This window comes from Dama dama, chromosome 12, assembly GCF_033118175.1.
Source record: "Dama dama isolate Ldn47 chromosome 12, ASM3311817v1, whole genome shotgun sequence".
NCBI classification, from domain to species: Eukaryota; Metazoa; Chordata; class Mammalia; order Artiodactyla; family Cervidae; genus Dama; species Dama dama.
In genome coordinates this window covers 64,489,279-64,503,716 of record NC_083692.1, presented here as the reverse complement: position 1 = coordinate 64,503,716, position 14,438 = coordinate 64,489,279, and the positions used below count along the sequence as shown (strand labels likewise).

The 14,438-nt window shown below is 49.2% G+C and overlaps 1 protein-coding gene across 1 annotated transcript in view; it reads right to left on the bottom strand.

Moving 5' to 3' along the window:
• PLA2G4E (phospholipase A2 group IVE) overlaps positions 1-14,438 on the bottom strand; it is a 48,478-nt gene that overhangs the window by 23,826 nt on the left and 10,214 nt on the right. Inside the window, exons 3-8 of the mRNA XM_061158242.1 lie at positions 11,184-11,320; positions 9,045-9,176; positions 7,693-7,733; positions 2,620-2,662; positions 2,074-2,134; positions 1,032-1,192 (exon numbers count right to left, since the gene is read on the bottom strand). Coding sequence (XP_061014225.1) covers positions 1,032-1,192; positions 2,074-2,134; positions 2,620-2,662; positions 7,693-7,733; positions 9,045-9,176; positions 11,184-11,320 — 575 coding nt within the window. The remainder of the gene's footprint in view (positions 1-1,031; positions 1,193-2,073; positions 2,135-2,619; positions 2,663-7,692; positions 7,734-9,044; positions 9,177-11,183; positions 11,321-14,438) is intronic.

Sequence of the window (14,438 nt, the reverse complement as noted above, 5' to 3'; positions counted from 1 at the left end):
CACCTCTCCCAGTCCCGATACCCCACACCTCTCCCAGTCCCCTATACCCCACACCTCTCCCAGTCCCCGATACCCCACACCTCTCCCAGTCCCCTATATCCCACACCTCTCCCAGTCCCGATACCCCACACTTCTCCCAGTCCCCTATACCCCACACCTCTCCCAGTCCCCGATACCCCACACCTCTCCCAGTCCCCTATACCCCACACCTCTCCCAGCCCCCTATACCCCACCCCTCTCCCAGTCCCCGATACCCCACACCTCTCCCAGCCCCCGATACCCCACACCTCTCCCAGCCCCCTACCCCCTACACCTCTCCCAGTCCCCTATACCCCACACCTCTCCCAGCCCCCGATACCCCACACCTCTCCCAGTCCCCTATATCCCACACCTCTCCCAGTCCCCGATACCCCACACCTCTCCCAGTCCCCGATACCCCACACCTCTCCCAGTCCCCGATACCCCACACCTCTCCCAGTCCCCGATACCCCACACCTCTCCCAGTCCCCTATACCCCACACCTCTCCCAGCCCCCTACCCCCTACACCTCTCCCAGTCCCCTATACCCCACACCTCTCCCAGTCCCCGATACCCCACACCTCTCCCAGTCCCCGATACCCCACACCTCTCCCAGTCCCCGATACCCCACACCTCTCCCAGTCCCCTATACCCCACACCTCTCCCAGTCCCCGATACCCCACACCTCTCCCAGTCCCCGATACCCCACACCTCTCCCAGTCCCCGATACCCCACACCTCTCCCAGTCCCCGATACCCCACACCTCTCCCAGTCCCCTATACCCCACACCTCTCCCAGTCCCCGATACCCCACACCTCTCCCAGTCCCCGATACCCCACACCTCTCCCAGTCCCCTATGTCCCACACCTCTCCCAGTCCCCGATACCCCACACCTCTCCCAGTCCCCTATACCCCACACCTCTCCCAGTCCCCTATGTCCCACACCTCTCCCAGTCCCGATACCCCACACCTCTCCCAGCCCCCCACCCCCAACATACTTCTGCAGCCCCTACCTCACAGATCCACGGGCTCTTGGGCAACTCCACGTGCACCTCAGGCTGGAAGTGCTTGGGGTACTGGAAGTAGGCGAGGTTTGTGCCACAGGGTTCCAGGCCGGGTGAGATGCGCTGGGTGTGCTCGAAGGACTCCGTCACTGTCACCAGGAGGTCCTTCTCTGGAAGAGAGGACGAGAGGGCTGAGACCCCCAGGAAGCCTCTTGCTCCCCACCCTCACGTGGCCCACTAAAAGGCCTAGCTGGAGGCACCCAGGATAGGGGTTTAGAATGACCAAGGCACTGGTTAAAATGCCCCAGGGCCTTGTTCTGAAGGGCGGGGCAGGGCCCTGGAACCTACACTTCACCAGGCTTGTGCGTGAGATCTGAGATGCTGAGTCCTCTGGACTAATCCTCCTTCTTCTCTGCAAGGTGCCCCCAAATCACCCTTCCACTGCACTGGAAGCAGCCCCCTTTCTGCCGGTTGGGGGTAGAGCCTCTTCCTCCCCCCCACCCCCCGCCTGTGGGGCTCTGAGGCTCTCCTCTTTCCAAGCAGGGCTTGAGTGGGGGGATGCGATGGAGCGCTGAACTGGAGGGTCTCGCAGTTGTGGATGTTAGGTCTCTGTCAGCTATAAGATGCTAGAACTCTATGAACTGGAGTCTGATGAGAGGAAGCGGTGCATCTAGAGGGGCCCTGCCTGCCTTGGGTGCTGACCACCACGATAGACCCAGGGAATCCCCGGTCTGACAGGCTGCAGCGCAGATCAGTATGGGCAAATAGGCAGTGCTGTGCCCTTGATCCCTGGCCCAGGGCGCTGGCCAGGCTGGGAAGCTCTGAGGGTCACCTGGGGGCCTGGAAGAGCAGCCTCCTTTTAGGGCAGTGGAGGGGGACAGGGGTTCATGACCCCTGAGGGTAAGATGATCCCGAGGACTCAGCCTAGCTTTGGGTTCCCCATCAAGCTTAGGGCGGCCATGGAGCGGCCACTCTGATGTTGACAGAGTCAGAAAACAGCACTGCTCCTCCCTCCCACCCCCCAGCAGGCAGAAGCGGTGGAAGGGCTCACTTTTCCTCTTCTTTGGCCTCCTGGATTCTGCACAAACCTCCAGGCAGGACATTTGTCGAGACTGAAACAAAGGAAGGGGGGTCATTTTGAGCCCAAGCTGCCTGGGATGCTCTACCAGGCTACACATTCCCAGAGACTGATCTTGAGGGGAGAGAGCTCCTTGAATCCTGACGCTTTAGCTGCATTGAATTAAAATGGCTGTACTAACAGCCTAATTATGGGAAACTTCTAACTTCTGAACTTATGCTTTTAGGGATTGAAGTTGGGGGGAAATGGGACAAGACTGATTCTGGGAGGAGGCTGCAGGCTAGTGGGTGCTTTTATTGGGGGGTTCTTAGGACATGGTTGTGGGAGATGGGGTGATGGCCCAGATATTTTCTCCCACCATGACCTGGCTCCCTTTGTCTGGCTTCAGTTAGCCTGCCTCCTAGTGGGCTCTGGGGCAAGGGTCCCAGTTGGGCCTGGTTTTCCTTCCCACAGTTCTGTTCTCTAAGAGCAGCAGCCACAGGTGGCCCTAGAGCCACAGGAGACTGGAAGGACAGTTACCACCAGCACGCCATTCGTGATGAGGCTCTCTGGTGGAGAGGGGCTGAAAAACAAAATGAGAACTCCTGGTCAGTCTTGTCATTCTTTTTTTTTTCTTTTTCAAAACCTATTTTATTGAACTATAGCTGAGTTACAACATTGTGTTAATTTCCACTGTATAGCAAAGTGATTCAGTTATACACACACATATGTATATATTCTTTTTCAAATCAGTTCAGTTGTCGTTCAGTCGTGTCCAATTCTTTGCAACCCCATGGACTGCTGCATGCCATCACCAACTCCATCCTGTCCATCACCAACTCTATCACCAACTCCATCATCATCACCAATTCCATCCTGTCCATCATCAACTTCCAGAGCTTGCTCAAACTCATGTCCATTGAGTCGGTGATGCCATCCAACCATCTCATCCTCTGTCATCCCCTTCTCCTCCCACCTTCAATTTTCATAGCATCAGGGTCTTTTCCAACGAGTCAGTTTTTCACATCAGGTGGCCAAAGGATTGGAGTTTCAGCTTCAGCATCAGTCCTTCCAATGAATATTCAGGACTGATTTCCTTTAAGATCAATTGGTTGGATCTCCTTGCAGTCAAAGGGACTCTCAAGAGTCTTCTCCAACACCACAGTTCAAAAGCATTAATTCTTTGGCCCTCAGCTTTCTTTATAGTCCAATTCTCACATCCATACATGACTACTGGAAAAATCATAGCTCTGACTAGAGAGAGCTTTGTTGACAAAATAATGTCTCTGCTTTTTAATATGCTGTCTAGGTTGGTCATAGCTTTTCTTCCAAGGAGTGTTTTTTAATTTCATGGCTGCAGTCACCATCTGCAGTGACTTTGGAGCCCCCCAAAATAAAGCCTGTCACTGTTTCTACTGTTTTCCCATCTATTTGCCATGAAGTGATGGGACTGGATGCCATGATCTTAGTTTTTTGAATGCTGAGTTTTAAGCCAACTTTTTCACTCTCCTCTTTTACTTTCATCAAGAGGCTCTTTAGTTCTTCTTCACTTTCTGCCATAAGGGTGGTGTCATCTGCATATCTGAAGTTATTGATATTTCTCCCAGCAATCTTGATTCCAGCTTGTGCTTCATCCAGCCTGGCATTTCTCATGATGTACTCTGCATAGAAGTTAAATAAGCGAGTGACAATACACAGCCTTGACATACTCCTTTCCCAATTTGGTACCAGTCCCTTCTTCCATGTACGGTTCTAACTGTTGCTTCTTGACCTGCATATGGATTTCTCAGGAGGCAGGTAAGGTGGTCTGGTATATACCATCTCTTTAAGAATTTTCCACAATTTGTTGTTATTCACACAGTCAAAGGCTTTGGCATAGTCAATAAAGCAGAAATAGATGTTTTTCTGGAACTCTCTTGTTTTTTTGATGATCCAGCAGATGTTGGCAATTTGATCTCTGGTTCCTCTGCCTTTTCTAAATCCAGCTTGAACATCTGGAAGTTCACGGTTCACGTACTGTTGAAGCCTGGCTTCGAGATCTTGAGCATTACTTTGCTAGCGTGTGAGATGACTGCAATTGTGCGGTAGTTTGAGCATTCTTCGACATTGCCTTTCTTTGGGATTGGAATGAAAACTGACCTTTTCCAGTCCTATGGCCACTGCTGAGTTTTCCAAATTTGCTGACATATTGAGTGAGGCACTTTCACAGCATCATCTTTTAGGGTTTAAAAAAGTTCAGCTGGAATTCCATCACCTCCACTAGCTTTGTTCGTAGTGATGCTTCCTAAGGCCCACTTGACTTCACATTCCAGGATGTCTGGCTCTAGGTGAGTGATCACACCATCATGGTTATCTGGGTCATGAAGATCTTCTTTGTATAGTTCTTCTGTGTATTCTTGCCACTTCTTCTTAATATCTTCTGCTTCTGTTAGGTCCACACCATTTCTGTCCTTCATTGTGCCCATATTTGCAGGAAATGTTCCCTTGGTATCTCTAATTTTCTTGAGGAGATCTCTAGTCTTTCCCATTCTATTGTTTTCCTCTATTTCTTTGCACTGATCACTGAGGAAGGCTTTCTTATCTCTCCTTGCTATTCTTTGGAACTCTACATTCAAATAGGTATATCTTTCCTTTTCTCCTTTGCTTTTCACTTTTCTTCTTTTCTCAGCTATTTGTAAGCCTCCTCAGACAACCATTTTGCCTTTTTGCATTTATTTTTCTTAGGGATAGTCTTGTTCACTGTCTCCTGTACAATGTCACGCACCTCCATCCATAGTTCATCAAGCACTCTGTCTATCAGATCTAATCCCCTGCATCTATTTGTCATTTCCACTGTATAATCGTAAGGGATTTTATTTAGATCATACGTGAATGGTCTAGTGGTTTTCCCTACTTTCTTCAATTTCAGTCTGAATTTGGCAATAAGGAGTTCATGATCTGAGCCACAGTCAGCTACCATTCTTGTTTTTGCTTCTGTATAGAGCTTCTCCATCTTTGGCTGCAAAGAATATCATCAATCTGATTTCGGTATTGACCATCTGGTGATGTCTATGTGTAGAGTCGTTTGCTGTGTTGTTGGAAGAGGGTGTTTGCTATGACTAGTGTGTTCTCTTGGCAAAACTCTGTTAGACTTTGCCCCGCTCCATTTTGTACTTCAAGGCCAAACTTGCCTGTTACTCCAGGTATCTCTTGACTTCATACTTTTGCATTCTAGTCCCCCACGATGAAAAGGACATCTTTTTTTGGGTATTAGTTCTAGAAGGTCTTGTAGGTCTTCATAGAACTGTTCAATTTCAGCTTCTTCAGTGTTACTGGTTGGGGCATAGACTTGAATTACTGTGGTATTGAATGGTTTGCCTTGGAAACAGATAGAGATCATTCTATTGTTTTTGAGATTGCACCCAAGTACTGCATTTGTTGACTATGAGGGCTACTCCATTTCTTCTAAGGGATTCTTGCCCACAGTAGTAGATATAATGGTCATCTGAATTAAAGTCACCCATTCCAGTCCACTTTAGTTCACTGATTCCTAAAATGTCGATGTTCAGTCTTACCACCTCCTGTTTGACCACTTCCAATTTACCTTGATTCATGGACCTAACATTCTAGATTCCTATGCAATATTGTTCTTTACAGCATCGGATTTGACTTCTATCACCAGTTGTATCCACAACTGGGTGTTGTTTTCACTTTGGCTCCATCTCTTCATTCTTTCTCCACTTTTCTCCAGTAGCATACTGGGCACCTACTGACCTGAGGAGTTCATCTTTCAGTGTCATATCTTTTTACCTTTTCATACTGTTTATGAGGTTCTCAAAGCAAGAATGCTAAAGTGGTTTGCCATATACTGAAGTATATGCTATTCTTTTTCATATACTTTCCCATTATGGTTTATCATAGGATATTTAATTCCCTAAGCTATACAGTAGGACTTTGTTGTTTATCCATTCTAAACATACTAGTTTTCATTGACAAATCCCAAATTTCCAATCCAACCCTCCCCCAGTCTCCCAGCCACCCTTGGCAACCACAAGTCTGTTCTCTAAATCATATCATTCTTGACTGATTTCTCACAAAGGGGACAAAGAGCCTATATAGGGCCAATAAGGAGATAGCAGAATCTTCTTAGTGGTTGTGAAAAATGCTGGCTTAAGAAGCCTTAGGAATTGGCAAGGAGAAAACTGGCATACATTTTAAATAAAATATCCAGAAATAAAGATTTATAGGATAGAGGGAGTAGAAGAGTTTCCTTTTTTTTCTCATTTAAAGGATAACTGTTCTTTGTGTCCAACCAGACGCAACTGCACAGAGTTATAAGGATAAACAGGTTGCAAGAAAAGGCTGGAGCCCGCCACCTAGAACAGATGTGAACAGTTCTGGTAGCAAAACGGACCTCTCCTCCCTTCTGTGCTTTAATGTGTGCATTAACAAATAGTTCTGACTCAGCCAGAGAGGGGCCTAGTGAGTGTGAAATGTCCGTGTGTTACAAATCTGAGACAGCTTCATGGTTACAGTTAGTCTAGGGAAGTCCACAGCCTCCCTTATCAACCTAAGCCCCAAAGGACTGTGTCTCCATGTCAACCCTTATTCTGACGTAGTTCCTCCACTTGCTAATTCACCCAAGGAATGCATTTTCCCCTAAAAGTCCTATTAAACCAAGAACCAAAGGAGAGAGCTCAGATTTTCTTTAGTGTGAAACAAATGAACTTGATTTTAACTTGCCAAATTAAATTTTAATTTTAAGTTGATTTTAATGAGGCACTTCAGTCCCAAGACCCCCTACACATAGGATTCTCTGGTTGGGAACAGAGGGAACAAGCCCTCTGTTCTAATTCCTGCCTCTCATTGTCTCCCTGTTCCTGGGCTGATTGTAAGTCCAGGGGACTCAGTCCTGCCAAGGCTAAGAAGCCAGCCACCCAATCACGAGGCACCCTGCTGTCCCAGGGCAGGCTTGTCCCCTCCAGGAAGGGGCCCTCCCTCACTGTCCCTTCCCTTCCTTCCTCTGTCTTCATCCCCTTCTTCCCACATTCCAACTCTGTGACCCAGGTCCATGTGAGTCCACAGCATAGTCATACCCCTAGGAGCCTGGATCTTTTTCTTAGTTGGAAGTGATGAGAAATAATCCCACACCTTGGCCCTGAGCTTCCCCTTGACTTGGTTCCAGAGTTGGAGTTGGCTGCAGAGGGGCACAGTTTCTGCTTCAGCCCCAGGTTTGGGGGGAGTTTGTTCTAACAGTTCTGGGTCCAGGAGGAGACACCTTAGTCCTGATGTCTTTCTTAGCCTGACCTCGGGAAAGCCCCATCCTCATGGTGACAGGAAGTCTTCCCAGGAGCCACTCTCAGAAATGCTGGGGAGCTAGCTGCTGAGGCAGATGAATTGGCCAGAGTACTAGATCTTTAAAACAGCACTGACATCAGCAGACCTGGATGAGAAGGGGTGGAGCCCAGGCACCTACACTATTTCGGAATTCCCAAGTGATTCCGATGCATTTGAGGGGCGTCAGGGGTGGAAGTGGAAGAGGGGGGACTGCAGGAAGAAGGTGCAATGCCTGTGCGCAGAAGCTGCTTTGGGGTTCAGACCTTGGTGGAAGCCTGGGGGCTGGGTCCTACTCACCTCTCCTCCAGCAGGAACTCCACTTCCAGCTCCTCCATGCCCTGCAGGGGGAGGAAGAGACTGCAGTTGTGAGCTGTGTCTGCACTTCTCTCTAAACCAGGATCCTTGCTACCCGAGGAGACCCTGCGGACATGTCCATGTCCATCCCATTTGGTGGTCCTGCTGTCTTAGAGTGGGGGCAGCTGCTCTTGACTCTTTTTGTCCCCCTTTTCTCTCTCTGTCCCCAAGTCTTTTTATCATGAACATCACTGACCGCCCAGAGGAGGTCAGGATATGGAGCTGACCCTCAGCCCCAGGAGGTAAATCCCTTTGCCTTTCATCTTCTCCCTCCAGCTTCCATCGCTCTCCGGCTTTCCCAACAGGCTCACTGTTTGGAGCAAGGGAGAGCTGAGATGCTGCCCCCGGCAAGCCCAACTCTGAAGGCTAGGGGCCCCTGCTTTCATCTTCTGCTTTGCATCTCTTGCTGGGTAACTTCAGGAAGTCATGATCTCATGGGACCTTAATTTCCTCCATGGAGCACAAGCCAGGCGAGCTCAGGGATGCTCGTCCCCTGAAGTGTCCAGGTGCCTGGAACAGTGCCTGCCCTGTGTGTGTGTGTGTGTGTGTGTGTGTGTGTGTGTTAGTCACTTAGTCATGTCTGACTATTTGTGACCCCATGGACTGCAGCCCACCAGGCTCCCCTCTCCCATAGGGCACTCAAATGTTTGTTGGGTGAATCAATAACATCCTGGGCCTTTCTGCAGATTTGCCCTCATTTGCCTTGTCTGTCCTTTGTCCCCTGGGGCCATCCCAGCAGCAGGGCTCTGAGTGAAGAAGGGAACCAACATTTACTACATCTCCATTTAGTACTCTGAATCGGGCTTGTTGTTGTTTTAGCTGCTCAGTTGTGTCTGACCCTTTGTGATGCAAACCCATGGACTGTAGCCCACCAGGCTCCTCTGTCCATAGGATTTTTCAGGCAAGAATACTGGAGTGGGTTGCCATTTACTTCTCCAGGGGATCTTCCCAACCCAGGGATCAAACCTGTATTTCCTGCATTGACAGGTGGATTCTTTACCACTGAGCCACCTAGCCACTGAACAGTGCTAGGTGCCTTAATTATGTATTCCCGTTTAAGCCTCACAGTGACCCTGTATGGTAGATATTATTATCGGAAGAGATAAGGAAATAGAACTCGGAGGAATTAAATCTACAGGTTGCACAGCCAGCAAGCCAAAGCGCTGGGATTTGCACAGTAGCACTATCTTCTCTCCACTTGGCTACAGAGAGAAGATCCCGTAAAACATCATCTTAGGAATAACCAGCTTCCCCTCGCGAGGCAGGAGGCTGAGGGCCAGGGCACCCACACCCACCTCTGTGTTGAGCGGGAACTTCACATGGGTTTTCTTTCGGAAGCAGAGCTTGGTGAGGTCATAGAGAACTGTCAAGAGATGGTCATCAGGTGTCACTGTGTCTTCATCACAGACGCTCAGCTCTAGAACATTCTAGGGGAGAAGGGAGGGTGTGAGTCTGGTCACCGAGGCTACAACCACCCATTCTCAGGATGAGGGGCCTGACCTCAGTCCTGGTGAGTAGGTGGGTCTGAGGGATGGGGGCGAGCATAGCTCAGGTGTGAGGGACATTTGTAGGGACATGAATAAAGGGAAAAATGAAAGTGTTAGTTGTGTCTGACCCTTCGGACTGTACCCCGCCAGGTTCTTCTATCCATGTGATTTCCCAGGCAAGAATACTGGAGAATTCGTCATTCAGTCATTCATTCCCTTCTCTAGGGGATCTTCCCGACCCAGGGACTGAACCCAGGTCTCCCACATTGCGAGCAGATTCTTTACCATCTGAGCCACCAAGGAAGCCCTGGATTAAGGGAGAAACGTGTCTATTTCCTCCTTTGCAACTGTCTGAGGCCTTCCTGCCCTTCTTCTCTGATTCTCCTACTGGGGAATTATGCTCTTTTGTAAGCTTGGCAGGGGCCTGTGAAGTGTGAGGGATTTCATTTCACATGGGGGAAGGATGGAAGGACACAGCAAGCAAGATATTTGCCAAGATATAGCATGTATCCAGTGCTGGGACCCAGGAGCTGAAGACAGTCCCTTTGGTACAGAAAACCCAGTTCAGGGACGCCATTACATTTTCACACTCCAGGTGGAGTGGTGTGGCAAAGATTACAGAGGCTTTGATTGGGTTGGGGTGAAGTGTTGGAGCTCTATCCTTTGGCTCATCAGTCCCTAAGTGAGGTCTCATGGGTGGTCTCAAAGCAGAAGGTCAAGGGTGGAGCAGCTTACCCTGTCATCTGACTGAACTCTGAGATGACTTAGGTAACTAAGATTAGCCTCTGGATTAGCCTCTGAGGCCTCTTGTTCCAAGGATCCTGGGAGATGTAGGTTGGGGCTGGATTTGCCTCTTTGGTCCCTATCTAGTGGACCTGAGATGGTTCTGGGGCTTCCCAATGAGTGGGATCTGTTGACTTTGTAATTGCTAGATACCAGGTGAGGGATGTCACTGGTGGTTCAGTGGTTAAGACTTGGTGCTCCCAATTCAGGGGGCGTGAGTTCAATTCGTGGTCAGGGAGCTAAGATGCTACATGCCACATGGTGTGGCCAAAAAAAAAAAAAAGAAGAAGAAAAGGAAGCCAGGTGTGACCTAGAACCAACCCAGCGGCTCCAAAGATCTACAGAAAAAAAAAAAAACAAATTCTGGTTTCAAGATTGCATAGCTCATACTGAAACTCCCCCTTTCTCACCAAAAATATTATATATGATAGAAAAGGCATTTTTAAAACAATAAATATAAAACTCTACTTGAAAACAAAATGGATATATCATGAGCTAAAAAAGGAGATGCATCCCTAAAATATGAAAGTGGTAACCTGGATGGAGCTGTCAAGCCTCAGATGCCTCAGGACTGGCTCTTGATGCCTCCATGATAAGGGTAAATTTATCTGAAGGGCACCCTGGGGCAGCTGTCACAACTCAGGATGTTCAGGACAGGACTCTCCCATAGGAGATGTGAACTCCATGTAGAGTCACATATATCTGAAGAAGGCCTGTACCGTGAATCAGCAACTCAACAAATGAAAGAGCACACAACCAAGGCATTAGAAGTAAATTAGCCATCCAAAAAGGATTTACAACAGTGAAAGCCCTCTGTTTGGGATTAGACTGGCCTTGGACCTACTGAGTAGATTGGCTCTTTGTATCCTTCTGCTTGGCGTATGTTCTGGAAACACACTCTATTTGGGGGCAGGAGACAGTTCCAGTGACAATTAGGGAGAGGGACAGAGAAATAGGAAAGACGGTAGAAGGATAAGTATGCCCAGAGGGACAAGAATGAGACAGGCAGAAGAAAGGAGTGGGTGAGTGGGGAGACATAGGACAAGAAGTCGGTAGAAAGAAAGACAAATAGGCGTGAGAAGGCCGCACGAACAAAGAGGACAAGCAGGCAAGGAGGGAACAGACCTGCAGTCAGGGCGGGCAGGTGCTGTCCCCACGTCTCACCTTCACTTGGCTCTGGATCTGGAAGCTGAAGGTTTCATTCCATTCTGGGTTTCGGCAGTTGGAGATGGTCCTAGTCCTCAGCCTCTTTTGACTGGCGGTGGGCAGCCAGAGGCTCACGAAGCAGTCTGTCAGGCTCACTGTCCGAGGAAGACAAGGGTGAGGGGGTGAGGAGCCAACCCAGGTCTGAGGAGGAGAGAGTGTGGAGGCAGAAGCCAGAGTGAGGCCTCGTCTCAGGTTCAGGTCCCCTCTTGACTCACGGCCCTAACTCTCCAGAGACCTTTGTCCCAGAACCCTGAGAAAGTCATGGACTACAGGCTAGAGGTTCAGAGGGGACACAGGCCCCCCTGCCTGTTCTTAAGAATGGAGATGGCCTCTGGCTCTTCTCAGAAGCACCCTGGCTCTTGTTGGTTTGGGACAAGGTATGGCTGTGACTGTGCAGTTTTTTTTGGCTTTCGTGGTGGCTCAAACAGTAAAAGATCTGCTTGCAATGCAGGAGACCTGGGTTCAATCTCTGGATCAGGAGAATCCCCTGGAGAAAGAAATAGCTACCCACTCTAGTATTTTGCCTAGAGAATCCCATGGACAGAGGAGCCTGGCGGGCTATAGTCGATGGGGTCACAAAGAGTCAGACACGACTGAGCAAATAACATACACACACACATCACTGGGCAGTTGTCTCTCTGCCAGGGGGTGATCTGAAGGACTAGCCACCCAGAGGTCAAGTTTATCTCTTGCCTTAGCCCAGGGCACCAGGGAAGCCAAAGTAAGGCTCAGCTCTGGGCTGCAGAGAAGCAAGGATTAGAAGGGACACCATCTGCTGGGAGTCAGCCCCAAGGCCCAGTGGGGACAGCCTGGAGCAGAACAGGCTATTCAGCAGGATCTGGGGACAGGGAATGCAAACTTTACGTGACTGAACATCTCAGATGCACCCATCTGGGTTCTTTGTATCTATACTGGTCTCCCCACATGGACTGTGTGGCCCAAGAAACCCTCATATCTAAGACCACATACTTTATTTTTCATTCAAAAGAACAACCTGAACGTGGTGATGCTGTGTGTGCTTGGGAGAAGGACAAAGGCTCTGACCCCAACAGGCTCTCCTAAAGTTAAAGGTCTCCTGGGTTTTCTCTTTGGAGCAGTGGCAGGCATAGGGCGAAAAATGGCACAGAGATAGGAATAGGGTGAAAACCCAGCGTCTTGACACCATTCCACCTGGGAGGAGGGAGGAAGAGGTTCCACAATGGCCCTTGTCACTCTTCTGGCAATCTGCTGGGGGTAATTCCCAGGACACCCACCAGATACATAGAGAATGGGAAAAGTCAATACAGTTTCCAGTGTTAGAGAAGCTTCTTCTAGATGATAAAGCAGGGCAGGGATGGGAGTTCTGTACTGATAGGACTGATCCAAACTAGTTCCTAATTATAACTAATAATGTCCTGTGAGAATGGAACCAGGGGTGACCCCTCCCCACCAGACTGACTTAGTCCTACATTGTTACTGCACTGAGAATTTCGTCAGACCTAATAACCATGGCTTGCATCATGAGCATCCCTGGTTTCTGATTTCATCCCCTCTGTCTGGTTAATCTTTCAGGCTAATCTTTCACCATTCAATGAACTGGAATTCATGGCCTTCCGCCCATCAAATAGAGGTGAGATAACACTGTCTTTAAATGTCATAATCATCATTAATCCAAACACAGCAGAATCAAAAGAAAATGATGACATCATCCTACCATTCCTTCCATGCCCAACTTGTTCCTCCTCACTGTGAACTCAGGTGTCCTGACTAGACTCACATTGAGTCAATTTAACTCCTTGGTGCTCTCCAGCCTGTCCACTTCTCCCTACTTGCATGGCCACTGCCTTGGTGCAGGCCATCTTCATCTCTGCCATCTCTTCATCACTGCTCCACTGGGAACCCTGTCTTCTGTCCTGCCCCACCCTCTTCTTTTCTCTCTAGAGAAACCAAAGGGCTCTTTTCCTGTCTGTCACTCCACAGTTTAAGATCCTTCAGTGGCTCCCTGCTTTCAAGAAGTCCCACCCACTCAGCACGGCTACCCCCTCCCACTTCCCCAGCCTCACATCCTTCTCCCTATCATCCCAGCCCCGCCCTGTCCGCAAACACACACACACACACACACACACACACAGAGGCATTCACACATGCATGCACACACACACTCTTACATGCATGTGCTCACACTCACACTCTAAAACTCCAGCCAAACCCAGTGCCCTGTAGGTCTCAGAAGGCCATGCCGTCTTGCCATGAACACCCTCCTCTTCCTCTTTCACACTACCCTGCCTCCACCCTTTCAGGTTACAGAAGGCTGGAAGCCTTGCCTAAGCCCCCAAGTCTGGGCCAGGTGCCCCTCATAGCCCAGAGCCTTCTGCTCTTCTCCTGATGGAGCACTGGACAGTCTGTACCACAGTGACAGGTTGGTGCATGTGTCTCCACCACCGCCTGAACCCCGGGAAGCTCAGTGTTGGCACCGCTGGATATTTGTGACTAAATGAATGAGAGAAAACCCCAACTTTCCGCTATTGGGCTACATCAGTAAACCCAGAAATTCTGGGCTGAGTCACCACAGATATAGATAGATAAGTTGGCATGTCTAATGGCTCTGTTCAGAGGGAGACTCCCTGGGGACCTGCTCAGCCCTCCTGGGCCCTCCCTTCACTTTTCCTGGACTCCAAGGCCCCTCCTCTTGGCCTGTCTCCTATGCAGGGGGAGCCTGCAGGCAGGGACCCCACAACCCTACACCCACTTGCTTAGCACGATTTCACAAACCCTGGAAAGGCCCCTTTTCCTCTAAGATTCCTTTTCTATAACCAGTCAATGCCTAAAATTGTCCCATTAAATCCACTGGGCTTCCCTGGTGGCTCAGATGGTAAAAAATCTGCCTGCACTGCAGGAAACCCAGTTTTGATCCCTGGGTTGGGAAGATGCCCTGGAGAAGGAAATGGCAACCCACTCTAGTATTCTTGTCTGGAGAATCCCTTCGACAGATGAGCCTGGTAGCTTACAGTCCATGGGGTTGCAGAGTTGGACTCGACTGAATGACTAACATACACAAATCCACTGAAGTCTCATAATTTTTGACCTAAGGCTTAAATCTCTAATTAAGATTAAAAAAAAAAAAAAACTCGTGGAAGAGCCAGCATTGGTCAGACACCCACATGTCAACCATAAATTTCTGCCTGTCCCCCCTAAGGTTGGGAAGGGGAGTGCAGCCCAAGAGAGGATAATCCT